Here is a 26,757-nt window from a genome sequence, read left to right as displayed (position 1 = left end):
CTCAGCGGCAGTGACAGGCTGGTCCGGCTGGGGGCGCTGCTGACACCTAGTGGGCGAGGCCGGTGCGGCTGGGCGCCCGCAGAGCCCACCGGAGGGGCGGGGGCCCCAGGGTGAGGAGCCGGGTTATTCATGATCATTCATGTCGGCTTCGTGGGACCGTACACGTGGGACAGTCACAAAAGCGATCACGTGTGACATTCCAGAGAAAACATCAATTACGTGAGAACTCATGTTCACTTGGAAGCAGTCGGATAGTGATCCCTGTGGGCCTCTCCTCCCTGCTGGGCGTTCGAGGGGGGTTGGCTGCAGCGCCCCACAGTCCTGTCCCCGGGCGCACAGCGAGGCGGCGGCTCACCTGCCTCTGTCGCAGGTGCGGAGCGGGGCCTGGCGGCGCGGCCCTCGCTGGAGAGCCTGCTGGTGGCCAGCAGCCACATGCTCAAGGAGGTGCTGGACAGCCCCTTCGTGGACCCGCTCAAGAGCCTGCGGCTCCCGCGGGAGCTGAACCCCAACAAGAAGTACAGCTGGATGCAGAAGAAGGAGGAGAGGGTGAGTTTCCTGCCCGGGGCCTGTGCGGTGGGGCTGAGACGGGTCCCCGGAGACGCCACCGTGGGGCATGGCTGGCTTTGGAGTCGGAGGGGCCGATCCAGGTCCAGCTTCCATCACTGCCTCCTGTGCGACCCTGGGCAAGCTGTTGTTTACTTCTGGGCCTTGGCTCCCCTGTTGGGCGTGTCCCCTGGCGGCAGCCCGACGGGTCGGGAAGGGTGGGCTGGCTGTGCCCCTCACTCCCTGGGGGCCTTGCGCGGTGGCTTGGGTCTCTGAGCTCCACCTGTGGCGGGTGGCGGGTGCCGTGGTGGCCGCACTGCCTGAGCTGTTGTTACGGGTCAGTCGGCCTTGACGCAGCCGCCAAAGCTGGTCTTCCGGTCCCTGTCGTGCAGATGAGGTGTCTGTTTTGCCCAAGGCCACGGTCAGAAGGGGCAGAAGTGGGTCTGAGCTGGGCGCCTGGTCTTCGCCATGAAGCCTCGCCGCCCCCTTGTCTGAGCGGGCGCCGGACAAGGCGGCGGGAGCCGGTGGGTGTCGGCGTCCTCACCCCCCCTCTCTCCCCAGATGTTCGCCATGAAGTCCTCCCTGGAGCACATGGACGCCATGGAGCTGGACTTCCGCATGCGGCTGGCCGAGGTGCAGCGGCAGTACAAGGAGAAGCAGCGCGAGCTGGTGAAGCTGCAGCGGCGCCGCGAGTCCGAGTGAGTGCCCGCCCCGCCCCGCCCGCCCTGCCCGGGGCCTAGCGTGGCGCTCAGTAGGTCCGCGGTGTAGGCCGGCCGAGGTGTGTGTGGACCCGAGTGACGTGGGCGCATTGTCTAGCCAAGCGTGTGATTCTTTTTAAGGGACAGGCTCGAGGAACCCCATAGAAGCTTGGCTCGCAGAGGCCCTGGCAGGCCACGGAAACGGACCCACGCCCTGAGCGCCCTGTCGCCCCCCCGCAAGAGAGGGAAGAGCCGCAACAGTAGCGGAAAGTAAGGCTGGCCCCTCGGTGGGTCGGGACTGGCCCAGAGCCCGGAGGGAGGCGCGCGGGCCGCGCAGGGCCTGCGTCAGGGCGCGGGGACCGCGAGTCCCTTGGGCTCTGGCTCCCCGGGTTTGCTAGGTCTCAGGGAGCAGAGGGTGAGCCAGGGGAGCGGCGGATCCGACAGGCAGACTCGCCGGCCTGCACGCAGCCCCTGGTTAGCAGCGGCCGTGACCCCAGCGAGAGGTTTCCGCGTGTCGCCCCAGTGTTTCTTTCACACTTGGTCCTGCCACGCCCGCTTCCTCCGTGGCTCGCGACCAACTCCCGCTCTTGTCCTGCCCCTCCCCGTGGAGGCCCCTGAGCCCAGCGTGGGGGTGCGCTCCGGCCTGTGCGGTCACTCGGTTCTCCGGTTGTCTTCGTGCGGGCCCCCTGGGTGACCCGCGCCACCTCCTCCGTGCACTCTGGGCACAAGCTCCGTGGGCGGCAGCGGGAGTTCGTGTGGCCCCTCGGGGCGTCTTGATGGCGGGCCAGACCCAGAGCTTTTCCTGCGCGCCGGCGGGGTAGGAAGGATACTGTGGTCTCCCCGGTGCCGGAGCAGCAGGAGCTGAAGGAGGCCCATTCGGGGAAGAGGTGGCGTGCGCCTCAGCCCGCGACTTCAGTGCAGGCGACGCCAGGTGGCCGGGGCTTGGCCTGAGGGAGCAGAGGGCCTCAGGATGCCTTCATAAGGCCCCGGAGTCGGGGAGGGGGGGGTGTCTGCCACGCCCACCAGCCACGAGGGAGGGAGAGCAGCTCCTGGGGAGGAGAGCGAGCGGGCGGGGCGGGCGGCAACACGCACCCCGCGGGGTAGGAGCGTGGCTTGGGGGGTCGCACTTCCTGCTTCTGAGCCCCAGCTCCAACCGTCGCTGTGCCTTGGCCAGGTGTTGGCTTTTTCAGGCCTCAGACTCTCTATAAAAAATAGTACATTGCCCTGGGCAGTGTGGCTTAGTGGGTAGGGCGTCAGACTGTGGACCGAAGGGTCCTGAGTTCGATTCTGGTCACGTATCTTGGTTGCAGGCTCCTCCCCGGCCCGGGCCCTGGTCAGGGCTCATGCAGGAGGCAACCAGTGGATGTGTTTCTCTCACATCGATGTTCTGTCTTTCCCTCTCTCTTCCACTCTCTCTAAAAGATCAATGGAAAAATACCCTCGGGTGAGGATCAGCAACAACAACAACAAAATAGCACATAGAATAAAGCGTTGTCCTGTGGCTAAAATACAAAGCGCTAACGTGGGAGGAGACAGAGTAGCGCCAGGAAACAATTAGCTGCTCTTACTGTTACTACTCATGAGGGGTTAGCTTAGAGCAGCCACGGGAGGTCCTCGACAGGACACCGCCGGCTGCGCGCACGCCCCCAAGGGTGCGGAGACCCGCCAGGGGCTGCCTTCATGTCAGCTCTTGACTTTGGTCGCCCTCCCCGGCTGGCGGATTTCCTTGGCATTTCTGGTCCTTGCTCTTGGCACATTCTGGTGAAGGAGGCGTCTGACCATGCAGAGCTGTGTGTGTGAGCATGTGTGAAGGGACGTGGGAGAGAAAGGCCAGCAGAGGGGACTGCCTGGGAGTTTTTCTTCTTTCCCATTCACAAAAATCCCGGAGTCCCAGCCCCATGGTTTCACAGGATCGGTCTCCCCAGACTGGTCACTGTGTCATCACTGTCTGTGCTTCACCACCCGGAGCCCACCCTTGGGGCCACGAGGGCGGACCCCAGGCCTGAGTGCTGCCCGACGGTGCTGACCGGCGGTGCCTCTGGTTGCAGGCTGAGCAGCAAGCCCCTGCTGACATCGGATGCCTACGAGCTGGGAGCCGGCATGAGGAAGAGACACAAGGGGCCTGAGGAGGAACACGACGCCCTCGTGGGAACGGGGAAAGCGATGGGGAGGAGCCAGCCTTGGGACGAGCACGAAGCCCCGTCGGACTTCATGAGTCAGGTGAGTAGCCCGTCGCCCACCTCGGGCAGCCCGCCTGCTGCAGAGAACCTGTAGGAATGGTTGCCTTAGTGCAGTGGTTCTCAACCTTGGCTGCACATCAGAATCACCTGGGAATCTTTTCAAAATCCTGATTTCCGGGCCTCATCCTCCGGAAATTCTGTTTCTTTGTGATGGGGTAGAGCCACAACATTAGTCACAGAGAAACAGAATTTCTGGAGGATGAGGCCCGGAAATCAGGATTTTAAAAAGGTTCCCAGGTGACTCTAATGTGCAGCCAAGGTTGAGAACCACTGCCTTAGTGTCTCCAGTCTGCCTTCTTGTCCAGAGAAAATTATGGCCCAGAGACTGACCAAAGTAACGCAGCCTCAAGCAGAGCTGAGACTGAAAGTCGCCTTCCCTGCCGAGAGGCGAGTGCGAGTTTTTAACCAGATAGCGCGATGACGCTGTTTAACAGTGTAATCGCTTAATGAGCGGCCTCACCGTTCTGTAGTTCCAGGAAACAAGGGCTTGATGCCGTTGTAATGTCCTCGGTGAACTCTCCGAGGTAATGGGTTGAGAGCCAACTCCTGATTTTCCTTCTTTCTGCAGAGCATGGAAATCATCCCCTTAGAGCCCAGGCCTCTGGGTCCTCAGTACCCGGGCACCCTCCTGTGAGGCCCTCAGAGGGAGGCGCTCCCGCAGGAGCGGGGGCGGGAAGAGAGCCAGTGAGCACGCCAGCACCCGCCTTAGACGCTCACATTGCGAAGGGCACTTTAGTTGTTTAAACGATGCTTATCCCAACTTTTTTCTCCTTATGAGATGTGACCTGATGAAAGAAAATCGAGATAAAATATTCAGATGAGGGGCATGAATGGAAACTGCCCATTTCACTTCAACCACAAGTGACTACAGCTGATGAGAGGGGAAGCAGGAGCTTAATCTTTGGAATCTCTAATCTCGGCTCCAGGCAACCCAGCACGCTCTGGGCATTTTCTTGGCAGCTGCGGCCTCTGGAGCTGGATGGGCCTGCGGTGTAGGCCTCTGCGCCAGCCGCTTTAGGTGGCTGAGATAAGCAGATCAGCCGGGCTGTGATCTGGGTGTTCGATCTTGGTTCCCGCCCCCCTCCCTTAATCCAGCTGGCTCCTCCGGCTCGTTGGCAGCGCTGGTTCTCCGAGTGCTTCCCTGCGAGGTGCCAGGCAGCTCCGGAGAGCCAGAGCGGGAACCCCAGAGCCCGTGGTCCTTGGCCCTGGCTGTTGGCTCGGTGGTCCGTGTGCCTCATCTCAGTTCCTCTTCAGAGCAACCTGGTGGGTGCCTGTCCACACTATCCCCATTTCACAGAGTAGGAGAGTCGAGGCTGAGAGGAGTGAAGCAGTTTGTCAGAAACCACAGAGGCAGAGAGGGTGCGTCCACGCTTGTCCGTGGAGACCCACTGGGGTCCAGTGTCTTAACCCAGGACGTCCCCCTCCCCTCTCCAGCTGAAGATCAAGAAGAAGAAGATGGCCAGCGACCAGGAGCAGCTGGCAAGCAAGCTGGACAAGGCCCTCTCCCTCACCAAGCAGGACAAGCTGAAGTCCCCCTTCAAGTTCTCGGACAGCTGTGGGGGGAAGCCCAAGCCGGGCGCGGGCTGCGGCCGGTACTTGACGCCGTATGACAGCCTGCTGGGCAAGGACAGGAGGGCGCTGGCCAAAGGCCTCGGCCTGTCTCTCAAAGCCGCCAGAGAAGGTAAACACAAACGGGCCGCCAAAGCCAGGAAGATGGAGGTGGGCTTCAAGGCCCGCGGCCAGCCCAAGTCGGCCCCCTCCCCGTTCGCCTCGGAAGCGAGCAGCTACTCCTACAGTAAGTGGCGGGTGCCGGCGCCTCCCGGCCGCCGCTTCGCTCCTCTCCTCTGTCTGTCTGTCGGGGTTCTCCGAGGTCTTGCCTGCCTCTGCACGGGCGCCAGACCGGAAGTGGGTCCCCCTGAAGCGGAAGTGCCTGCAGTGGCTGCGGCCCTATTGGGCGGCCACCAGTGATTGGTGGTGGGGGCGGAAGTCCGCCTGCCACTGGCGCTGGCCTTCCGGAAGGCCGTGACGGCCGAGGCCTTGTGCCACAGAGTTTCCGGCTGCCCTGCCTAGAGCGGCCGCCCATGACCATAGAGAGGATCCCGCCTCCCCAGTCCGCAGGCGGCTCCCACCCTCCTTGACGAGGGTTGGTGCGACCATCTAATGGGCGCTCACCAGGCCGGGAGCCGGATGAAGGCCTGTGCGGGCGGCATGTCACGTTGTCCCTGTGACGGCCTTCCAGGCGGCCGCCGTGTTGCCCCTGAGGGTAGATGCTGAGGCCGGTGAGGTCGGCCGCGCTGGGTGGGGGAGTCGGGCCAGGATCAGGCCGAGGACGGTCGCTGTTTGGTGCCGATGGCGGCTGAGCCCGGGAGCACTGGGAGCTCGGGGCGAGGTTTCCTGAGCCGGGCAGCCTCAGCGTAACCACAGGTCACGGTCCGCCCGGCGCTTCTCCCGGCCTGTGGCGCCCGCTCCGCTCCGAGGCCTGGCGTGTAACCGGTGTCGGCGTTGGTGGGCGGGGTACCTGGTGCCCAGGATGGATGGGGGCCCGTGGGGGTGGCTGTGCAGGTCCCGGCTGTGGGCGGTGGAGGCCGTTTCGCTGGTGACGGCTTGGGTCTGCGCCTGGACTTCTGATGGGCCCTTCCTGGGGCCGCGAGGCGATGGCGTTTCACTGTCCAGCGCACGAACGGGCACCTTTCGTGTTACAAGCAAGTGTGTTTTCTTGGGCAAAGGACGGTTGGGTCGGACCTCGCGGGGCTGTGGCGAGCTGGAGGGAGTCGGGCTGGTAAGGAGCGGGCACGCGCCTTGCGGGTGGAGCGCTGCTGCTTTTGGCGCTGGGTGACTGGGTCTAGTGGGTCTTCAGGGCTGGGTCTCAGGTGGGCGTGGGGCGGGCAGGTCGTCTGCCCCGGGTGCTGAGGCTGAGCCCTCGTGTGCCCCCTCGGCTCGCGGGTGTGATCTGGCCGCGCTGCCCAGGCCCCGGCCGCTTTCAGAGACTCATTGCCCCGAAGGAGGACGGAAGGCCTTTAACCCCGCGGCCCGCCCCGGCTGGGTCTGGAACGAAGAGGGGTCAGGAGGCTGGCTGCTCCTTGAATCTTTCTGGGCCGAGGGCTGCTGGACGTGGCCTGGCTGGTCGCCTGAAGAGTCCCTCCTCCCCCACTCCCACTGGATGTGGCACAGTTAGAGGCCAGGGCTGAGCTGGGTCCCTGAGACCCGGGGCCAGTCCACGGAGCAGCCGTGTGCACGTGCACAAGCCACGTTCAAGTTGCCAGTCTGACTCGGTTGCGTCTTCGCTGTCCGGGTGAGGGAGGTGGGCCAGCATTGCGACAGGGAGGCCAGAGGCCCGTTGTGGGCGAGGTGGTGCAGGCGTGCCGCTGGGCCCTTCTGCTTTCTGCATGGGCCCTTCCGCGGGCCTGGGTGAAGGAGAGCGGGTCACGGAGGCCGGGGGTGCGCTGGCGAGCTGTGCTGCCCCCGCAGGGGACGGGAGGGGAGAGCCCTGCCCTCCTGTCCTGTCACTTTGGGGGGTAGGGCGGGTGGCATGCCTGGCGGGAAGCCAGGTTGGCCATTGTTACCCAGTTTGGGATGGAGCTCACAGGAGGCAGAGCTGCGGCCAGGGGCCTGGCGGGGCCTGGAAGGGCTCGTCCTTGTCTGTCCTTCCCAGAGTTGCAGGCCGACCTGCATTGGGTCTCGGTGGGAGTGGGGGGCGTAGATTTTGGAGGAGTAGCCGGAGGACCGCCCCCCCCCCCCCCCAGAGGTTGCCCTCGGCCTGCAGCTGGCGGGCGGAGCCGCGCTGTGGCTGTGTTCACTGATGCCCCTGCAGCCCTGCTCCAGGTGGACTTGGCCAGGTTACGGGAGCGGGTTCTGGCTGCAGAGCCCTTTCTTCAGTGAGGTCTTGCTCGACAGCCCATGTGTAACACGGGTCAGAACTGTGTATGTTTGGGGGGCGTGGAGGGGCCAGAGCCATGCTCACTTGACAGCTCCCTCCCCAAAGCCTGGGGTCCTCCTGAGCTGGAGGTCTTGGCCTCGCCCAGTAGTGAGGCCGAGACTGGGGTGCCAGCAGCAGGGGGGTGGTGACTGGCTCTCTGGTAGAAAAACAGGAAGCAAGTAGGAGCATCATTTGCCAGTGTCTTTGGTGGGACTCTGTGTCTGGCCTGTCTCAAGCCCCCACTGTGACATTGCTGAGCGGCAGTGGGAAGAGGGGTGCACGGCTGAGTGCCCCACCGGCCTGCACCCCTGGGAGCTGGCACTTGAGGGGAAGGGGAGCTGTACCTGAGCCCTTCCCCTTCTGGGCCCGCCCCTCCCTGGGCTGGTGCCGTCCTGTGGGATAGCCGGGCCCGAGGTGACCTCCGTGGCCAGGGAGAGACCTTGCTGAGAGCGGCTCCTCCCGCCCGGGGCCTGGGAGGGCGGTGTGCCCAGGCGAGAGGTGCCCGCCGCTTGCTCCACGGCCAGTAGGCCTTGGGCCTCTCTGTGCTGCAGCACCAGGCGCTCCCTGCGTAACCAGACAGACACCAGCCCCTCCCGCCCCGCCCCGCCCCTGACTTACCTTGTTACAAACTGCCTTGACTGCAGATACAGACTCGGAGGAGGAGGAGGAGTTCCTGAAGGATGAGTGGTCCGCCCAAGGCCCCTCCGGCTCCAAGCTGACGTCTTCCCTCCTGTGTGGCATGGTGGCCAAGAGCAGCAAGCCGCCCGGGGGCCCCAAGCTGCCCCAGAGGGGCCTGGCGGCCGCCCGGACTCTGAAGCCCAAGCTGGCGGGCAGGAAGCAGCCATTCTGTTTGCTGCTGCAGGAGGTCGAGGCCCGCTCCTCCTCCAGCGATTCTTCGGAGGACTCGTTTGACCAAGGTTACTAGCTCCAAACACACCCCTTCCGTGTTCTATAGCGAGAGTGAGAGAGAGAGAGAGAGAGAGAGAGAGAGAGAGCGTGCGTGCGTGAGCGAGCCAGGTGCGAGTGCGAGGATGGCGCTGCTGGGCGGCCGTCTGGGGTCTTGGCAGCGTAGCCTGCCGTACAGCCTTTGCCGGGTGCATTTGTGCCTGTATCATTGTGATAACCACGGCTGGCTCTTTTTGAGCTGTTATACGGACTGATTTTAGTCTTCACCTTCCTCCACTCCCCCCTCCGCCACCCCATTCTGGCCTCCCTGTCCCCTGGACCGCAGGCCGGGGTGGGGGTCTTGGCAGGGGCCACAGGGACGTTTTGTAAATGGAACTGTCGTGTGGGCGTGTGACTTGATGTTTGTACCGGGATTTTGGTAACACCGAGCTTTATTAAACATATCGAGTTCTTTTTTAACTAAACCCGTGTGCCTTGTCTCTCTTGCTGTGTCCTCACTTAGACCGTTAGGTGCCGCTGCCCTCGTTTGTCCCTCCCCTCCCCTCCCCCACCCGGAAGGGGTAGAGACGGAGTAACCGGTCGCTGCTTTTCCCTCTTGTTCAGATACCCCCGGGAGCTGCTGGCATGCATTTCATGTTCAGGTTTAAAGTCAACTGCTTTCACCTCCAGCATCATCTTTTTTTTTTTTTAGCTGCTTGTCTGTCTTTTATTTTCCTAAAGCTCAATGCCTCTGCATCAGTGCTTTAAAAATGCTCACAACCCCGTTTCCTAACACACATTTCCGCCAGGAGGAGCTGGTAGGCAGTGCAGGGCCAAGATCACCTGCAAGCGAGGGGCAGAGTGTAGCGCTGTGGAGAGAGCATGGCCCGCGATCCAGCTCAGCCGGGGCCTCGCTTACAAAACAGGGTCAGAGTCACGCCCCAGCCGGCAGGCTCCAGTGCGCCTTGGCCTGGGCGAGGGTTTGCTCTGGGTGGATCCGCACAGGGACCCCAGCTCCCGGTTGGCATCCCCTGGGTGGCAGAGCCGAGACCCGATGCCCCCAAGGGAGGCCCAGGCATGTCAGAGCCGCTGGGACAGGATCTGGCTCAGCCCTGAGATCCGAGCGCTGCCCAATCCCAGCCTCGCTCTCTCACTCCTGGTCCACCTCTCCTCCCACGCCTCCCCTCTGGATGGCCCAGATCCATTTTGGGTGACCAGCAGATGGCACAGCAGGGAGCCAGGTGGCCTTGGGGCGCACATTTTCCTGCGCAACTTGCCAGCCAGCCTGGTTTCCCGAGGCCGCCTCCATCCTGGTCACGTGGCCCCTCCTGGCTGGTTTGCCACCACCCTCCCCACCTTCCTCCTCCTCTCCCCTGGACTTGGATCCCCAAGCCGCCTCCCTTCCACACACTCCCCTGCCCCTTAAAGCCAGGGCACCAGCTTCCAAGCCTTGGGGCTCCCCTGCCTCAGCTCAGACTCCGTAGAGAAGCCGGCAGTCCCCTGGGTCCAGCCAGGGGCCGTTGCCCCGGGACCTCAGACCAGGACTGGATGTGGCCAAGGACAGATAGGGGGAGTGGAGGGAGGGGAGGGGCCCACTGCGCAGGGGCCGGTAGGTAGGTCTCCGCAGGGATGTTTGCGTAATAGGGCCTTACTGACACCTGATACTAAACCCCTAATTGGCTTGGCTTTTCTAGTGTGTCTGCTTTCTCCCCCAGCAGCCTGACCATACCTTCACCCCTGACCCCTACCCATGATGCTTTGAATGTCTGTTTTGGTCTCTTGCATTTGCTCTCACGCTGCACTCGGACGCAAAGCGAAGGCTGGGAGTAGGGCAGACGGCGCCGCGGGTCACTGAGCCGGGGTCGAGCCTGGCTCGTTGGTCCGTAGGTAGGCACACCCTCTTCTTCGTGTCCCCCTGCACCTCCGTCCTCGGGGCTGCCCCATCGGCGATGGCAGCAGCGGGTCGCTTTGGCATTTATCCATCAGGTTTTGGAAACCAAGTCCCAGCAGCCAACCCCATACACAGAGCCAAGAGGGGTATTTTTTGTTGGTTTGTGTTTTTTTTAAAATAAAAGTTCCTCTGCATTTCCCTGGGGGCTTTTTCTCCCCGCCCTTGGCAAGCTGTGGCCTCAGGTGTGGACAGCTCCGAGAGGCTTTTTTTCTTGGCCCTTAGGCACCCCTGGTCCCCCTGCCCTGCAGCCCGATCCCCCGCCACAGCCAGCGGGAGGCAGCCAGGGCGGGCCCGCCAGGCTCCGAGGGGAGGCGGGAGGGCCCTGGGAGACCACGGGACCTGTGGCCCCCAGTTGTGACAGGGACACCCCTTCCTTTGGCTTTTGCCTTTCGAACACTCCTCCAGCTCAGGGTGCCGGGACGGGGCTGCGCTGGCTCTCTGGGATCTGATGCGGACGCTCCGACATCCAGAAACCAGAGCCAGCCCTCCCCGCCGGGCCCTGCGGTGGAGACGCCCGGGGGCAGCGGGTCCTGGAACCTCCACACCTGAGCAGCCGCAGAAGGGCAGGCTGGCCCCTGTCCGTCCCCGAGTCCCCAGCCAGCCAGCCCCCACCGCCACCCCAGGGGACCTGATGTGGGGGACCCAGGTGCTGCCGAAAGTCTGCCTACACTTAGCCTGCTTTGCCGCTGTGGCCCGCTGGGGCGGAGACAGAACGTGACGTCCGCACTGTGAATGGACCGCAAGTGTGCACTGCCTGCCTGCCGCCCGCCTGCCCGCTGCCTCCATCCGCTTCATCCATCGCTCGCGAGCCCGCCTCCCGCTCACCCTAACACACTCCCGCGCTCTGCCTCCTTCCTCTCACTCCTTTCAGATTCCTTAAGCTCATCACCCCTTCCCGCACCCAGGGGTCACTCAGCAGAAATGGGGCTCCCTCCGATCAGGGGGTGGGCAGAAAGCCTCCGCCTTACCGGCACCCCAGGGCACCCACATTCGGCCACTGGTTGCACTCAAGCCAGCAGGCGGCCTGGGGCGCTGGCAGGAGAACATGGAGTTGGCCCAGCCCAGACTGTCCCCGCCCCAGACACCATCTCCCACCCCAGCCTCGCCTGGCCCGAGGCCCCCAGGGACCCTCAGGCTCCCAGAGCTCTGAGCAGGTGAGCACCCTCGGGGCTCCTGGGCACAGCATCTGCCCCCCACCTGCCCTTGGTTAGCCTGGGAAGCGCAAGCTTGTATCTCCAGACCGAGTCTTGGTGGAGGTTCCTGTGTGGGAGCGTGCCCCGCCCATGCCCCTCGGCCCGCCCTCCTCTGTCCCAAAGGCCTGGGAGGCAGGGCCTGGTCCTGGGAGAGGTCACCAACCGGTGGTCCGCAGACCACTGGTGGTCCGTGAGGTCCGAGAGGTTGGCGACCGCTGGCATATCCAGGCACCAGCTGGAGACACAGGCAGGCACTTCTCTAGCGTTTTCCCACTACACTGGGAGGCAGGACAGCCAGCCAGCCCCGGTTTGAGTTCTCTCTGCCTGAGCACTTGAGCCCCTGGGCCCCTGTCTCCTGGTGCAGAGCAACCCGCCCACACCCTTCCAGCCTGCCCCTTCCCTACCCCCTGTGGTCCAGAGGCCAGGCTGGCGCTTGGCCCCCTCAGTGGCGGGATTTTCCACAGGACAGGGTGCTCTGCATGTCTAATTCTCTTGGTGCCTGCACCGTGCTTGCGCCTACAGACATGCGGTCCTGCTCGGACCCTCCCTGACTGGGGTGGCTGGAGGGTCACCCTGTGCCGCAGATGAGGAAGTAGGGCTCTGGGTCGCAGGTGGCCCAGAGTGGGGGTGGCACTGGCAGCCAGCTTCGGACCCCAGAGCTGCTCAGGGTTTCAACCGTGGGTGTCCCCTCCCCCCAAGAAGGGACCAAACTCCACCTTCTCCTGCCGCCAGCCCCCAGGCCTCCAGCTGCCCAAACTGCCAGGTGCCTGTGCCCGGAAACCCAGCCTGAGCCTCCAGGTCCCTCCCCCAGACCCTCCCCTCCCTCCCTCGGCCGCCTCTGTCCTCTGTCCTGTCCTGCCTCCTTCCGCAGCCTTCACGGGTGTGTGTGTGCGTGTGAGACCGTGGAGAGCCGTCTGCAGTCCTGTCCGTGTCCTCCCCACAGCACACGTGCATGTTGCCGTCCCTGACAGAAACCCACTCTGACGCCCAAAGCCGCTGCCCACTCTGGGCCGTCGGATGCCCACGGCTTGGGCTCGCATAGATGGGGCGCTGGGCCGTGGGGGGACCCGCCCCCCAGCTGGTGAGGAGTGAGGAGCGAGGCCGGTGCTCCTGCGCCTGGGGGCGGGCGGCGCAGGCCCCGCGAGGCTCTGACCCCTGTTTTCTGCACCAGATGAGAGCTCCGAGGACGAGGGCGAGGACAAGCTGGAGGAAGAGGAGGACGAGGCTGGAGGCTACAGGCTGGGGGCCCGGGACCGAGCCCTGTCGCCAGGCCTGGAGGAGAGCGGGCTGGGCCTGCTGGCCCGCTTCGCAGCCAGCGCCCTGCCCAGCCCCACGGTGGGGCCGTCCCTGTCGGTGGTGCAGCTGGAGGCCAAGCAGAAGGCGCGGAAGAAGGAGGAGCGGCAGAGCCTGATGGGTAAGTTGGGGCAGTGCTGCCGGAGTGGCTCGGCGCCGGCCTGCAGGTGGGGAGACTGAGGCTCCGGGAAGCGGGGGGCAGAGCTGGGAGCCCACGGGGCCCCTCCTCGGGGCGGCCCTGCCCGGAGCAGGGGCTGGTGACGTGGGCCCCGACGTGCTGTTTCCAAGGAGGGGCCCCCAAAGCGGTGCAGTGACCTGCAGCCAACGGGGCCTGACCCGCCCCCTCAGCTGCCGACGTGGGGCAGTTCTGGGAGGCAGAGGCCCCCCCCCGATCTGCACCCCGGGGGCCCGCGACCCAGCTCGGAGAGTCAGGGAGCCCAGTCCTGACCCATGAGACTGGGAGCTGGCTGGGCACACAGGGAAGTAGAGGGTGGACAGGAGCAGCCGCTGCCGCCGTCACCGGGCTGTCCGCCCGCTCCTCCTGCCCGAGAGTGCCTTTCTCCCTGGTGCCTGGACGTACGCAGTTTGTTTGTCCTGCACCCCCCGGGGGACATCTCGTGGCACCGAGCTGTGGCCGTTACGAAAAAAGCTGCTGCAAACATCGTGTGTGGGTTTGTGTGGGGACCAGCTTCCAGCTCCTCTGGGCAAACACCTGGGCCGGATGGTGAGAGACTGTCTCGTTTGCGAGGAGCCGTCAAGCCGTGTCCCCGAGTGGCTGCTGCGCACCGACTCCCCGGCGGTGACAGCTCCCTGCTCCCCGCCTCCCGCGCGGAGTGGGTGCCTTGGACTCGGGGCTGCGGGGTGTCCTCGGGGCAGGCGGTGTATCCGCTTCACTCGCATTTTCCCCGTGACCCCCGCGGAGCGTCTTCTCAGGCGCTTACTTGCCGTCGGGACGTCTTCCTTGAGGTGCTGCAAGGTTTCGGGCCCGTTTCTTGGTCGGGCTGTTTGCTTCCCGACGTTGAGCTGTAAGAGCTCCTTATTATTTTGGGCAACGGTCCTTGGCCAGTGGTATCTTTTGCAGATTCCCCCCCGTTTTATCTTTTCATTCTCTTGGCGATGTTTTTTGCGAAGCAGAATTTTGTAAATTGAATGAGGTCCAGCTTATCAGTTCTTTCTTTCGTGGGTTGTGCCTTTGGTGTTGTGTCTAAAAATTCCCCACCAAACCCAAGGTCACCTGGATTTTCTTCAGGGTCATTTTCTAGAAGTTTTATAGTTTTGCATTTTACGGCCTGTGATCCATTTTGAGTTAAATTTTGTGAAGGGAGTAAGGTCTATGTCTGTTTTTGTTTTGTTTTTGAAAAATATATTTTTATTCATTTCAGAGAGAGATGGAGAGAGAGATAGAAGCTCATCAATGATGAGAGAGAATCACCGATTGGCTGCCTGCTGCACGCCCCCCACTGGGGATGGAGCCCCCAACCTGGGCCTGTGCCCTGACCAGGAATCAAACCGTGACCTCCTGGCTCATAGGTCGACGCTCAGCCACGGAGCCACGCCAGCCGGGCGTTTTGTTGTGTTTTGTTTTTGTTGCATGTGGATGTCCAGCACCATTTGTTGAAAAGACCGTCTTTTCCCCACGGCGTTGCCTCTGCTGCCTTGTCCAAGCTCTTGGACTGTATTTTGGGGCCTGTTTCTCGGCTCTCGTCCTGTCCCGTCACTTTACCTGTCTGTTCCTTTGCCAATACTGCACTGTCCTGGTCACTGTAGCATCAGGCCTCTCGCTTTGTTCCTCTCCCTCAGTATCAACCTGGCGGCTCTGCATCTTTTGTCCCATGTAAACGTTAGAATTAGGTTGTCGGTATCACGAATTAACCTCCTGGGGTTTGGGGTGGGATTGCATTGACTCGTAGATGAAGTTGGGAAGAACTTGACACCTTGACAGTATCAAGTCTTCGTATCCTTGAACATGGAATGTCTTCTTTTTCTGTGTCTGTTGAGGTGTGCATGTGGCCTTTGTCCTTCATTAATATGGGACATTATGTTGATTTATTTTTTATTTATTTTTTGTATGTTGAATCAGCCTGGCATTCCTGGGGCAAATCCTGCTTGGTCAGGATGTATAATCTTTTTTATATGTTTCCGGGTTATATTCCTGTCCGTTTATAACGGTTATGTCTCCCTGGCGGATTAACCGTGCTCCCATTTTTAAACGTCCTTCTTTGTTGCAGCGGTTCTCAACCTGTGGGTCGCGACCCCTTTGGGGGTCGAATGACCCTTTCACAGGGGTCGCCTAAGACCATCGGAAAACACATATATAATTACATATTGTTTTTGTGATGAATCACTGTGCTTTAATTATGTTCAATTTGTAACAATGAAATTGGGGGTCAACACAACATGAGGAACTGTATTTAAGGGTCGCGGCATCAGGAAGCCTGAGAACCACTGGTTTAAAGGCTCAGCTTTTGCCTGATGTCGTCAGAGGTGCTCTTGGCACTGTTTGCGTGGTCTCTCTTCCTCACCCTCTGACAGTCGGGCTCTCTGCGTCTCACCTCTTCTGTTCCCTCTTCCTCCTTTAAGCCTTAGATTTTGGGAGAAGACAGGAGCCCATGGTGCTGGGTGGGAGTCAGGACGTGGGCCCTACTCCCAGCCCTGGCACACCCTCCCTGTCCCGCCAGCGCTCTGGCAGGGACCGGTTCCTGTCTCAGGCCGTTCATGGGGCCCCCCCACCCCCATCTCAGAGGTGTTTGTCCTCTGACCTCCCCCCCCCCCCGACAGCTCCAGTCTCCCCTCCTGCAGGTGTGTCAGTCCCGCCATCGCCTGCCCCTGCCCCTGCCCCTGCCCCTGCCCCTGCACAGTGACTGCAGAGTTTTCTGCACGTCTGGGCTGCTGGGGTGCTGCTGGGAGGCTGCCGGCAGGTGGGGCTCGTTCCCTCTCCCTGTGTTTTAGGGCGCCCTCTAATCACCCGTGAAAGCCCCCGGCTGCCTCCCTGTGCCGGGGGAGGTCTGTTAACAAAAGATTAATTACCGGGATCATTAAGCTTTGCAAGAGGCTCCTTCCCATAAGTGTGCCCCCTCCCCCGCCCCACCCCTTCCCTCTGCTGGGCCTGCAGTTGTCAGGGCCCTGGGGCCTGGCCGCCCGGAGCCCTTGTGGGCAGGCTGCCGCCAGGCTTTGGCTGGCTTCTCGCTCATGTGCTGTGGGATCTGGGGCAGGTCCTCTCTGGGGTGGTGTCAGCTCTGGCTGTCACAGCCATCCCGTCCCGGGCACTGTCCCTGGCCACAGCTCCGGGCCAGCTCTGAGCTGCACGTGTTTCCTGGGCTGGAGCAGTGTGGGCCAGGCAGACCTGGACGGGAGCCATGCGTGACTAGGGCTGTGGTGATGGAGGGGAGCACACAGCCCCCAGGGCGGCCAACAGGTCTTCTGCGCAGTCCCAGGAGAGGCGGGAGAGGTGGCGCGGGCAGAGGGACCGGCAGAAGCGAAGGCCGGGAGGTGGAAAGGACGGAGGGGGCTGCTGGGAGCTCCGTGGCCTTGCGGTCAGAGGCTGTGCGTCCCAGGCTGGCCTCACGGGTTCAGGGCTGCCCCTTGGGTGTGGGAAGGGAGGGGCCGGCTTCGAGTTGAGAAGAGGGGCTGGGCCCCAGGGTGGCGTGGGTTCCAGGGAGCCACCCCTGTACTGGGGAGTGGGTGCCAGGGACCTCCCAGCTCCGAGACGTGGCTCCAGGAAGCGGAGGAGAGGCCCCTGCCAGGCCGGGGATTTCGCCCGGACTTCCCCGCCCGCCTCATGGGAGCTGCTATCCTCCGGCGGGGCCCAGCCGCTCACCTGTCCGGGCTTCTGGGCTCCCATGGGGCACAGGGGGCCGGGGAGCAGCTCCCACAGCCCAGGCAGGAGTGTCCACACTCGGGTCTGAGGCTCTTGGGGGGAGGGCGGCGAGCAGCCTGGGCGGCCAGGCGGGTTGGGGAGAAGGGGCTGCCGTCACGGGCATGTGGCCCAGTGGGTCCTCCTGCTCCTGGACCTCAGGCTCCTCCCCTGCAAGCGGAGAGGAGGCTGCCGCGGGCAGAGCGGTCCCTGGGAGGAGGGATGGGCTGCGGCCTCCTGCTGGTGGCCAGGCAGCGGGCGGGGTGGGAAGTGGGGGCCCATGAGCCCCCGTCCATAGCCGCCTCTCTCATTCCACATCCAGGCACGGAGTTCGAGTACACCGACTCGGAGAGCGAGGTCAAGGTGCGGAAGCGGTCACCTGCCGGGCTGCTGCGGCCCAAGAAGGGTCTGGGGGAGCCAAGCCCCTCCCTGGCCCCACCCGTGCCCGGGGCCCGGGGCCCCGGTCCCACCAGCCCCAGCAAGGCCAAGGTGGCGGTGGAGAAGGGGCGCAAGGCCCGCCGGCTGCGGGGCCCCAAGGAGCCCGGCTTCGAGGCGGGGCCCGAGGCCAGCGACGACGACCTGTGGACGCGGCGGCGCAGCGAGCGCATCTTCCTGCACGACGCCTCGGCCGCCGCCCCCGCGCCCAGCACGGCGCCCGCTGTCGCCAAGCCCAGCCGCTGCGGCAAGGGCGGCCCGCTGAGCCCACGCAAGGACACGGGCCGCGCCAAGGACAGGAAGGACCCCAGGAAGGTAGGAGCTGGGTGCAGGGGTGGGGCCCCCCTCATCGCCGTCTCGGGAGGTGGCCCCGCTGTCCGCACAGGCCCTGAGCTGCCCGCCGGCCTCCCGCCCTCGCACAGGCCCTTTGCCTTTGACTCAGTAACATTCCAAACATGTGCGTGTGCGTGTGTGTGTGCGTGTGCGTGTGCGCCTGGGGGGCATGGACGCAAAAGAAACTGCAGTTATCAAACGCCAGACCCCCTTCTGACGCTGCACCCGCGGTGCCTCTCCCGGCGCCTCCCAGAAGGCACGGGCGCCGAGCGAGTGCCGAGAGCTGCCCGCAGCACACGTGGCATTTAAGGTCCCTGTGGGAGCTGCCATGCGCCCGGTGGCGGGGTTTCTGTTGGTGACAGAGTCCCAGGCCCTGCTGGTCCCGCTGTGGCTTGTGGCCTCTGCTCACACCTCGCTGCCTCCGAGGTCATGAACACAGAGGGGTGTGCCCTTCCCTCCTCGTGCGCAGGCTCCTGGCCGAGAGCTCCCAGGCCGAGAGCACGTGCCCTCTCAGCTCGAGCTGCTAGGAGGCTGTTGGCCAGTTGTCCCCCTTCGGGGGTCGCGTTCAAGGCTACAGCCAGTGGCTGCGCCTGCGGCCTCCACCCCGTCCCTGCGGAGGATGCACTTACGGGACAGTGACCTAGAGAGTCGCAGAAAGGGGTGAGGCTGCACCGACCCCTGGCCGTGGGGATGGTGAGGCAGGGCCGCAACCGGGTCGCTCCCAGGCACCTGGGTGTGTGCGCACCCCTTGCTTCCTCGTGGCTGAGCCACCGCTGAGGCTTCCGGGGCCTCGGACAGGAGGCGCTGCGTGATGATGATGGCGATGTCACGCGGGCGACCCGGGAGGGGGGGGCATGCCTTCCCCCCCGGCACCATGCTGCGTGGTTTGTTGGCGAAGGAGAACTTGGTTCCTGTCCTCACAACTCTGACCCTGAGGCCGGGCGGCGTGGAGCCCACAGGGGAAGGCTCAGCCCCGATGGCCCTCGGGGGCGAGTTGCCGGCCCCAGGAGCCTGTGCTGCCCGCGCTGTACCGGGGTCCCGACCTCAGGTCCGCTCACACAGTGACTCAGACTCGGACAACACTGTACGGACGTTTATTATAAAGGACACCGCTCAGGAGCAGCTCACAGAGAGGCGCAGGCCGGGGCCGGGCGACAGGCCACTGCTGCCACCCCCTCCCCCCCGCCCCCCGCACCTCCCGTGTTCACACGGGAAGCTCCCCTCTCCAGACCCCGCCCTCGGGTTTGATGGAGGCTCAATATGTGGACGTGACCCATCACGATCTCAGTCTCCAGCCCCTCCTGTCCCCAAGGAGGGACCAGGAGTCGCCTCCCCGGAGCCCCAGGGAGTTCCCAGGGTCGTGGGAGCGGGTGTCGGGACTGGGGCGGAGGCCAGCTGTGGGTTTGTTTCACCGCCGCTGAGAGCTCGCAGCCCCACGCGGCAGGTTGCTCATGGCAGCTGCGCCTCGCACGGGCCCTGACCTGCCGGGGGCACAGCGGTCAGCGGTCAGAGCTGAGCTGTGGCGGGTCCAGCCCGGAGCGGGGTCCCCACCCCCAGCCACACGACCTCCCCAGCCCCTCCCGGGCGGCGCCTCTGTCGTGGGGAGGACCAGGCTCGCCCAGTCTGTGTCCCCGGGAAACAGTAAGAGTCCGGATCAGAGCAGGTGAAGGAACGGGCATCACAAGGAAAAATCAGACCCGTACCCTGTCACCCCAGGAACAGCCGCTGCTCGCTGCTTTGAGATAGACTCTGGCTCCTGTTTGTAGGCGTGGATTATGTTTCGTGCGTTCCCTGTGCTGAGCTTTTATTTTGCTTTTTTAAAATGCGTATTTCTAAGTGGCTGGATCGCATCCACCATCTGGCCAGCCCGGCTCTCGTGACCTCCCGCCAGCGACCTTCCCGGCTGCGTCATGTGGCGGATGATGGTCTTTGCTGTTGCAATCACCGCAGCGACGAACTCTACTCTGTGTGCACAGCTGGTCACATGTGGAGTCTTTTCTCATTTAAAAAAACAGCAAGGCTCCCAGAAACGGGAAACAGTTACCAGCTTTACCTGTTAGAACAGACGGTAAAGAAAAGGGAGAAGGTGAAAATCCACTCGGGTGCAGGCGTGGCTGGGGTTGCTCAGTGATGAGCATCAGCCCACGCACCGAAGGGTACGGGTTCGATTCCCGGTCAACGGCATGTACCTGGGTTGCAGGTTCGATCCCCGCCCCGGTCAGGGTGCCTGCAAGAGGCAACCAATTGATATGTCTCTCTCATGTCAGTGTTTCTCTCTCTCTCTCTCTCTCTCTCTCTCTCTCTCTCTCTTTCCCTCCCTCCTTTCCATTCTCTCTAAAAAAATCAATGGAGAAATATCCTAGAGTGAGGATTAACCAAAAAAGGCATTCACTCAGGTATAAGTTTTTTGCTGTCGCCACCCCTTCCCTCGGGCGGGCGCACAAAGACGTGCTCCCCAAGACGAACTGCCTAATGACAGACACTAGACCAGTGGTTCTCAACCTTCCTGATGCCGCGACCCTTTAATGCAGCTCCTCATGCTGTGGTGACTCAACCATAACATTATTTTCGTTGCTGCTTCATAACTGTCATGTTGCTACTGTTATGAATCGTCATGTAAATATCTGATATGCAGGATGTATTTTCATTGTTACAAATTGGACATCATTAAAGCATAGTGATGAATCACAAAAACAATATGTAATTATGTATGTGTTTTCCGATGGTCTTAGGTGACCCCTGTGAAAGGGACGTTCGACCCCCAAAGGGGTCGCGACCCACAGGTTGAGAACCGCTGATCTAGGAGGAGGGGACACCCCCACGTTAAAAACGCTCCTTGACCCCCACGATGCCTTCTGACATCAGAAATGTGACCAGGATTAAAACGTGCATCAGACAAAAAAAAAAACCATACGTGTATTTACACCTGTATGTACGTCCCCCAAACGGGGCGAAGCCGAATGCCCTCCATCCCTATAGCGTTTCCTGTTCTGTGCCTTTCAATGCTGTTGCTTGCATTTCGCGCACCTGCTGTTGTCATAGTAACATTTGCCCAGTAGCCTCTTTCTCTGTTTCTTCATATTCCAGCCGCTCAGGTCCTTCGATTGGGTCGTGTTGTGTGTGTGTCTCTCAAAAAGCACAGAGCGCCCCCGCCCCCACGTCCCTGCCGCCCCCTGGTCGATCCCGTGGCCTCGTGTCCGCTTCCCGGACAGCGCGTCAGCTGGGAAGGGCCCCGCCGCTGTGACAGCTGGACGGCACCCGGGTGCCGGCATTTCTGGAGCCGTGGCCAGGAGCCGTGGCGGGCGTAAGGTTGTTCCCAGCTCCTGGCTCTGACAGGGAAGCTGTGCACAGCCACGTGCCCTTGGGCCACGTCCAGTCCACCGCGAGGGGCGTGGAGGGGGGCAGGTGGAGACGAACGCGCCTCCTGGAAGCGGCCGGGCGGCTGCTGCCCGCTCTGCGCCGCTCCTCCCAGGAGGGGCCCACAGACCGGCCGGCCCTGTCTCCGCTCCGGCGCCATTCGGGGTGTTTGGCTTGTGTCGCCCCACGCTGGCCGGTTGGCAGCTGTTAAAATAAAGAGGCTCCTCGCTGTCTACCAGGCACACTGGCGGGGGTTGCAAATGGGGTTTTTGGTAAATTTCCATCCGTGTTTAAAAACCCCCGCTGTGTTTAAAAAAGTACTGTGTCTGCACAGCCCTCGTGCTCACATGGGTGTGCGTGCTTGTGGAAGGTTCTGGAAGGGCTCACCGCGCTCCTCGGGGCACTGGTACCTGCTTTGACAGGACCGGTGGAGGGCCCCACGCACGGACGCGCTTCAGCACACCTCGGTGCTCCTTTTTAAACAACTAGAGGCCCGGTGCACGGACTTGTGCATCGGTGGGGTCCCTCGGCCTGGCCTGTGGGGATCAGGCTGAAACCGGCTCTCCGACATCCCCCGAAGGGTCCAGATTGCAAGAGGTGGTTCTCAGATGACACACCCCGGAATTGGGCTCCCTCCTCTCCAGTTCTGGGTTCTGGGTGTGTCACCTGAGAACCACAGCTGCCAAGTCACCACAGCTCGGCAGCTCCTGCATCGAGTGTCTGCCCCCTGGTGGTCAGTGCGCATCATCGCTACCGGTCTGCTGGTCACTTGGGCTTTTATCTGCATGGATAATATACGGGGGGCAAAGGGGGCCTCCAGTCCGCGTGGAAAGTGATACAGCAATAATGACACAGAGGGAGCTGTGCTCCGTGTGCGCACCGCTGTGCCCCTGCTCTGGCCCACCCTGTGCGGCAGCAATAAAACAAGGCGGTGGCAGCTGACAACCCTGCCGCCAGGAGCCAGGCCGGGGCGCCCCTCGCCTTCCCGCCTCCGATGGCGCCCCTGTTGCTTCCTCCACAGAAGAAGAAGGGAAAGGAGGCGGGACCAGGAGCTGCGCTGCCTCCACCCCGCACGCCCGTCCTGCCCCCCGAGGCCCGGGCCCCTCACGCCGGCTCCCCGGCCTCCTCCGCCAAGAGGAGCAAGGCCAAGGCCAAAGGGAAGGAGGTGAAGAAGGAGGTGAGGCTCGGAACACAGCCGTGTCGGTCCCAGGGTCCCCCAGGCGTGGCTGCGTGTCCTTATCCCAGACAGACGGTGGTGCTCGGTGTGCCTGCCAGACGCTGGCTGGCCCGGCCAGGCGGTTGCTCCTCAGATCCAGGGCACATGGTGCAGAGGCTGCCTCAGTTTCCCCAAGGAGGGCATGAGGCGCCTGCCTTGGTGACGAGCGTCCGCACTGAGCATGTGCAGGCCCCGCCAGGTGGGCGGCAGCCTGCTCTGTCCTCCCTCCGGCCTCCTGGGTGAGCTCAGCTGGGACCCACACAGCATCCATGGCCCACACTGCTGTTGCCTGACTGACCCCGAGTTTGCAAGGGGGTCCCCGGCCGGGCAGGCCGTGCGTGCCGCCCTAAGCCTTTGTCCTGCGTGCTCCGTCCCCAGAACCGGGGCAAGGGGGGCGCCGTGAGCAAGCTGATGGAGAGCATGGCAGCCGAGGAGGACTTTGAGCCCAACCAGGACTCGAGCTTCTCCGAGGACGAGCACCTGCCGCGTGGCGGGGCCGTGGAGCGGCCGCTGACTCCGGGTGAGTACCCCCGTGCTGTGTGGGCTCAGGCCTGCAGTCCGGGGGCGCAGGAGGTTCCCGGGGGAAGTGACATGGCCTGCGAGGGGCAGAGACAGCAGCACAGGGGAGTGGGCGGGAGTGGCAGTGAGCGCACGTGCAAAGCCCTGAGCAGTGGGCACCGCTGGACAGACGGACGGCCAGCGCAGCCTGGGCTGGGCAGGGGGAGTGGGCGTGGCCTGGCCTGGGCAGCTGGAGGGAGCAGGGCCTGGGCTGGGGCAGGGGAGTGGGCGTGGCCTGGGCTGGGCAGCTGGAGGGAGCAGGGCCTGGGCTGGGCAGGGGGAGTGGGCGTGGCCTGGCCTGGGCAGCTGGAGGGAGCAGGGCCTGGGCTGGGGCAGGGGAGTGGGCGTGGCCTGGGCTGGGCAGCTGGAGGGAGCAGGGCTGGGCTGGGCAGGGGAGTGGGCGTGGCCTGGGCTGGGCAGCTGGAGGGAGCAGGGCTGGCTGGGCAGGGGAGTGGGCGTGGCCTGGGCAGGGGGAGTGGGCGTGGCCTGGGCTGGGGCAGCTAGAGGGAGCGGGGCCTGAGCTGGGCAGGGGGAGTGAGCAGGGCCCTGAGCAGAGGCCGTTCCCTGACTCTCCTGAGTCCTTTGGGCTTCTCCCAAAGGAAAAGGACATGCAGGGGTCGCCCATGGCGGGGGCAGTGTGGTCAGGGGTTCTGAGTAGCTCTGCTGCATAGAGAACGAATTGCAGGGGTGCTGGGGGCAGGAAGTCAGTTGCGGGGCTGTCGCCAGGATCCAGCGAGGGCGGGAGGGGCTGCTGAGGGCAGCAGGGGGGCGGTGAGCATGTCAGGAGGGGAAGTAGATGGGTTGTGCAGTGGGTTGAGCAGATGTGGAGAAGCAACGGGGTGCAGACCGGGGTTGGCGGGTGGGTGGGGCAGCTGTCCCCCACAAAGTCCGGGGGGCTAGGGCAGGGGCAGACCATGTGTGGGCTTTTCTGACGGGTTGGGAGTGCCTGGAGGACAGCCCAAGGAAGGGACGCTGGTAGGCACTTGGCCCCAGGGGTATAGATCTGGGGGGAGACTAAGGAGAGGAATGGGTTGGGCACAGTGTGGAGCAAGAGGAGGGCCCGGGCCAGCCCCGAAGCACTTCGTTACCTCATGGGGTGTATCAGTCAGCTGCTGCTGCGTAACGTGTATCAGTCTCCATGGTGCATGCAGAACTGAGCTGGGCTGGGCTTGCTGACATGTTTACGGGATGGCTGGGGTCCGCTGATGCAGGGGCCACTTTGCTCCTCTGCACTGGGGGCTAGCCAGGTGTGTTCTCGTGGCCATGTGCGGGAGGCTCGAGGGGGAGAGCGGAGGCCAGTGAGGCCTCTCAAGGCCTTTGGTGGGCAGTTTGGCTGTGGGGGCTGTTTTCCACCAGAATGAACAGCATTCCAGGACGGCACGAACGGGAGGTGTGGCTGACAGGCGGCGGGGGTGCCAACGCCCCCAAGCCTCATGCCCAGCCTCAGAGGGGGTGGTGTTGGGTGGGGAGGGGCAGCATATGGAGACTCACCTGGTTCACACCCACCTGGGGCCTTTCCAGAAGGGGGCCCTCTGTGCACGCTGGTGCACACGTACACGTCCCTGCACGAGCCCTGTCTGGGCACGCGCCTGTGACACGCTTCCCCGCAGGGTCCCGCAGGCACCTGTTCCCAAGGGCACTGGGGGAGGGGGCCCAGGAGGGAGGGAGGGTCTGCAGCCGCCTCACCGCCCCCTCCCGCAGCCCCGCGCTCCTGCATCATCGACAAGGACGAGCTGAAAGATGGCCTGCGTGTGCTCATCCCCATGGACGACAAGCTGCTGTACGCCGGGCACGTGCAGACCGTGCACTCGCCAGACATGTGAGTGGGGCCGGAGCCGGGGGCGGGGGGCTAGGCCCGAGCCTGAAGGCCCTCACCGTCCTGCGTCCGGGCGCCTCGCTGGGCCTCTGTGGGCAGGTGGCTTCCCTCCCCAAGCAGCTTCCCCATAGAAGTGGGCGGATGGAATGGTGCCTCTCAGAGCGGTAGGGCATTCTGGGGCTCCACAGGGAGGGGCAGGGGAGCCCGCTGGCCGGCTTGGACCTGCAGCCCCAGTTGTACAGATGAGGAAACTGAGGCCCAGAGGGCGGGGAGAGCCTTGGCAAGTCAGCCCCGCTTCTCCTCGGTGTCCTGCCTCCGTGGCCTGGGAGGCGGCACTGGTGCCACAGGGAGGAAGGCTCCCTGGGGGATCCCGCCCCTGCCAGCCCACCCCACCCTTGCCCTGGCCTTGCAGATACCGAGTGGTGGTGGAGGGGGAACGCGGGAACCGGCCCCACATCTACTGCCTGGAACAGCTGCTGCAGGAGGCGGTGAGGGGCCTGGGGAGAGGGGGTAGGGGAGGGTGGGGGAGGAGAGGAGGGGGGAGAGGAAGGGGCTGGTCCCAGTCACCGCCTGGGGCTCAGTCCTTGGCCTTTTCAGATCATCGACGTGCGGCCGGCCTCCACACGCTTCTTGCCGCAGGGGACCAGGATTGCTGCGTACTGGAGCCAGCAGTACCGCTGCCTCTACCCGGGCACTGTGGTCCGAGGTGGGTGTCCGCCCTCCCCGGCCCCCTCCTCACTTCTCAGTGTGTCCGCGTGGGTCCCTCTGGTCCCTGACACCCAGCTCTAAGGGCTCAAGCACCAAGCCTTTCACTGGCTCGTGTGTCGCTGAGACCTCACAGGGCCTGTCGGTGGCTGGCCCGGGACCTGTCCCCACGGCCGGCGGGACGCGGGCTGGGTGTGTGGGCAGCGCTCTCCTCCGCTCGCGTCACACTGGCTCCGTGGGGACCGTATGTCACCATCTAAATCCTGTCGTCAGAGAACTCGTTGCTTTTCCTATAGAAGCTCCACCAACTGGCTGGGGCCACGTGTACGTGAGCGGTGGTCCTGGGTCCTGTGCTCGTCCCTGAAGTAAGGAGTGAGGCTGGCTTCCTAATTTTGTTTGATTGTGATTCGTTAGTCCTCACCGCGGATATTTTTCCCATTGGTTTTTAGAGAGAGTGGAAGGGAGGGGGAGAGACACATTGACTGGTTGCCTCCCGCACGTGCCCTGACCAGGGCCGGGGATCGAGCCTGCAGCCGAGGTACATGCCCTTGACCGGATTGGAACCCGGGACCCTTCAGTCTGAGGGCTGACGCTCCCATCACTGAGCCAGACTGGCTAGGACGGTCCTAATCTTCTACGGGGCCAGAGGGAGAGGGGACGGTGGCTGGGCCAGGAAAGCAGGGCTGTTGTTAGCAGGATAAGAGGGATTGGAAACAGGCAGGCAGAATAACAGGTTCCCCAGAAGGCACCGGCAAGGCTGGCAGAGACACACAGGGTGCGCCCCTTAGCTACCAGAACCCACGTGTCCGGAGACGGGATATGGATGTTTGTTACGTCAAAGACAAACCCCAAAAGACATGCCAGATGCAGTCCGCCCGCGGCCCGCTGCCAGCCTATGTGCCCGGAAGGTGGACTGGGCGCAGGCGGGAGGTCCTCACTGTGGTCAGCGGCATCCTAACCAGGTTCCGGGGCTGCTCTCCCCTGAGCCGCGTGTCAGCTGCTCCCCGGCTGGCCTCGTGGGTGTCACTCTTGGCACTTGGTCTGCGGGCCCCCCTGCCCCGGCGCTTCTCCTGTAGGAGAAGGACGAGGCGACGCCCAAGGCCGACGCGCGGGAGCCCCTCCCCGGTCGTTCTTTGTCTCGATCCCTCGCTTCCGTGGAGGGTCCTCCCGTCACTTGCGAAGCAGGTCCGCGGATGACGCTCTCGGGCCGTGCGTGTCTGCGCGCTCTCTGCACTGGTCTGTGGAGGTAGTTGAGCTGGGCATACAGTCTAGGTTGGAAGTGATGTTCAAAGTCTCTGTCCACTGGGATCTGGCTTCCCGGGTTGTCTGAGAAGTTCAATGCCGTGATGACCCCCAAGCCTTTGTAGACCTGTTTTTTCTGCCTGGAAACTTTTAGGATCTTCTCATTATTCCTGGATTTGGAATTTCTTGTGGGGGGTGCATATGTGTATTCTGTATGTTTGTATGTGTGTGCTCTGTGTTGTGGTGTGTGGTATGTGGTATGTGTGTGTGTGGTATGTGTGTGTGGTGTGTGTGGTGTGTGTAGTGTGTGTGTGGTGGTGTGTGGTGTGGTGTGTGTGTGTGTGGTGTGTGTGTGTGGTGTGTGTGGTGTGTGGTGTGTGTGTGTGTGTGTGTGTATGTGTGTGTGTGGTATGTGTGTGTGTGGTGTGTGTGGTGTGTGTGGTGTGTGTGTGGTGTGTGTGGTGTGTGTGTGGTGTGTGTGTGTGGTGTGTGTGTGTGTGTGGTGTGTGTGGTGTGTGGTGTG

General features: G+C 63.3%; 1 protein-coding gene across 9 annotated transcripts in view; it reads left to right on the top strand.

The window, feature by feature from the left end:
- Positions 1-26,757, top strand: part of TNRC18 (trinucleotide repeat containing 18) — an 80,126-nt gene that overhangs the window by 40,703 nt on the left and 12,666 nt on the right. For 7 of the 9 annotated variants that reach the window (XM_036315633.1, XM_036315629.1, XM_036315627.1 and 4 more), the window contains 13 exons: positions 371-546; positions 1,105-1,241; positions 1,383-1,511; positions 3,290-3,461; positions 4,916-5,276; positions 8,042-8,314; positions 12,598-12,840; positions 16,895-17,322; positions 21,719-21,874; positions 22,292-22,433; positions 24,173-24,290; positions 24,700-24,775; positions 24,885-24,993. In XM_036315633.1, the coding sequence (XP_036171526.1) occupies positions 371-546; positions 1,105-1,241; positions 1,383-1,511; positions 3,290-3,461; positions 4,916-5,276; positions 8,042-8,314; positions 12,598-12,840; positions 16,895-17,322; positions 21,719-21,874; positions 22,292-22,433; positions 24,173-24,290; positions 24,700-24,775; positions 24,885-24,993 (2,520 nt within the window). The remainder of the gene's footprint in view (positions 1-370; positions 547-1,104; positions 1,242-1,382; positions 1,512-3,289; positions 3,462-4,915; positions 5,277-8,041; positions 8,315-12,597; positions 12,841-16,894; positions 17,323-21,718; positions 21,875-22,291; positions 22,434-24,172; positions 24,291-24,699; positions 24,776-24,884; positions 24,994-26,757) is intronic. The other 2 variants (XM_036315628.1, XM_036315632.1) reach the window with 2 other exon arrangements.

Source organism: Myotis myotis, unplaced genomic scaffold, assembly GCF_014108235.1.
Source record: "Myotis myotis isolate mMyoMyo1 unplaced genomic scaffold, mMyoMyo1.p scaffold_m19_p_6, whole genome shotgun sequence".
Classification (NCBI taxonomy): domain Eukaryota; kingdom Metazoa; phylum Chordata; class Mammalia; order Chiroptera; family Vespertilionidae; genus Myotis; species Myotis myotis.
This window is presented reverse-complemented; position numbering and strand designations above follow the sequence as displayed.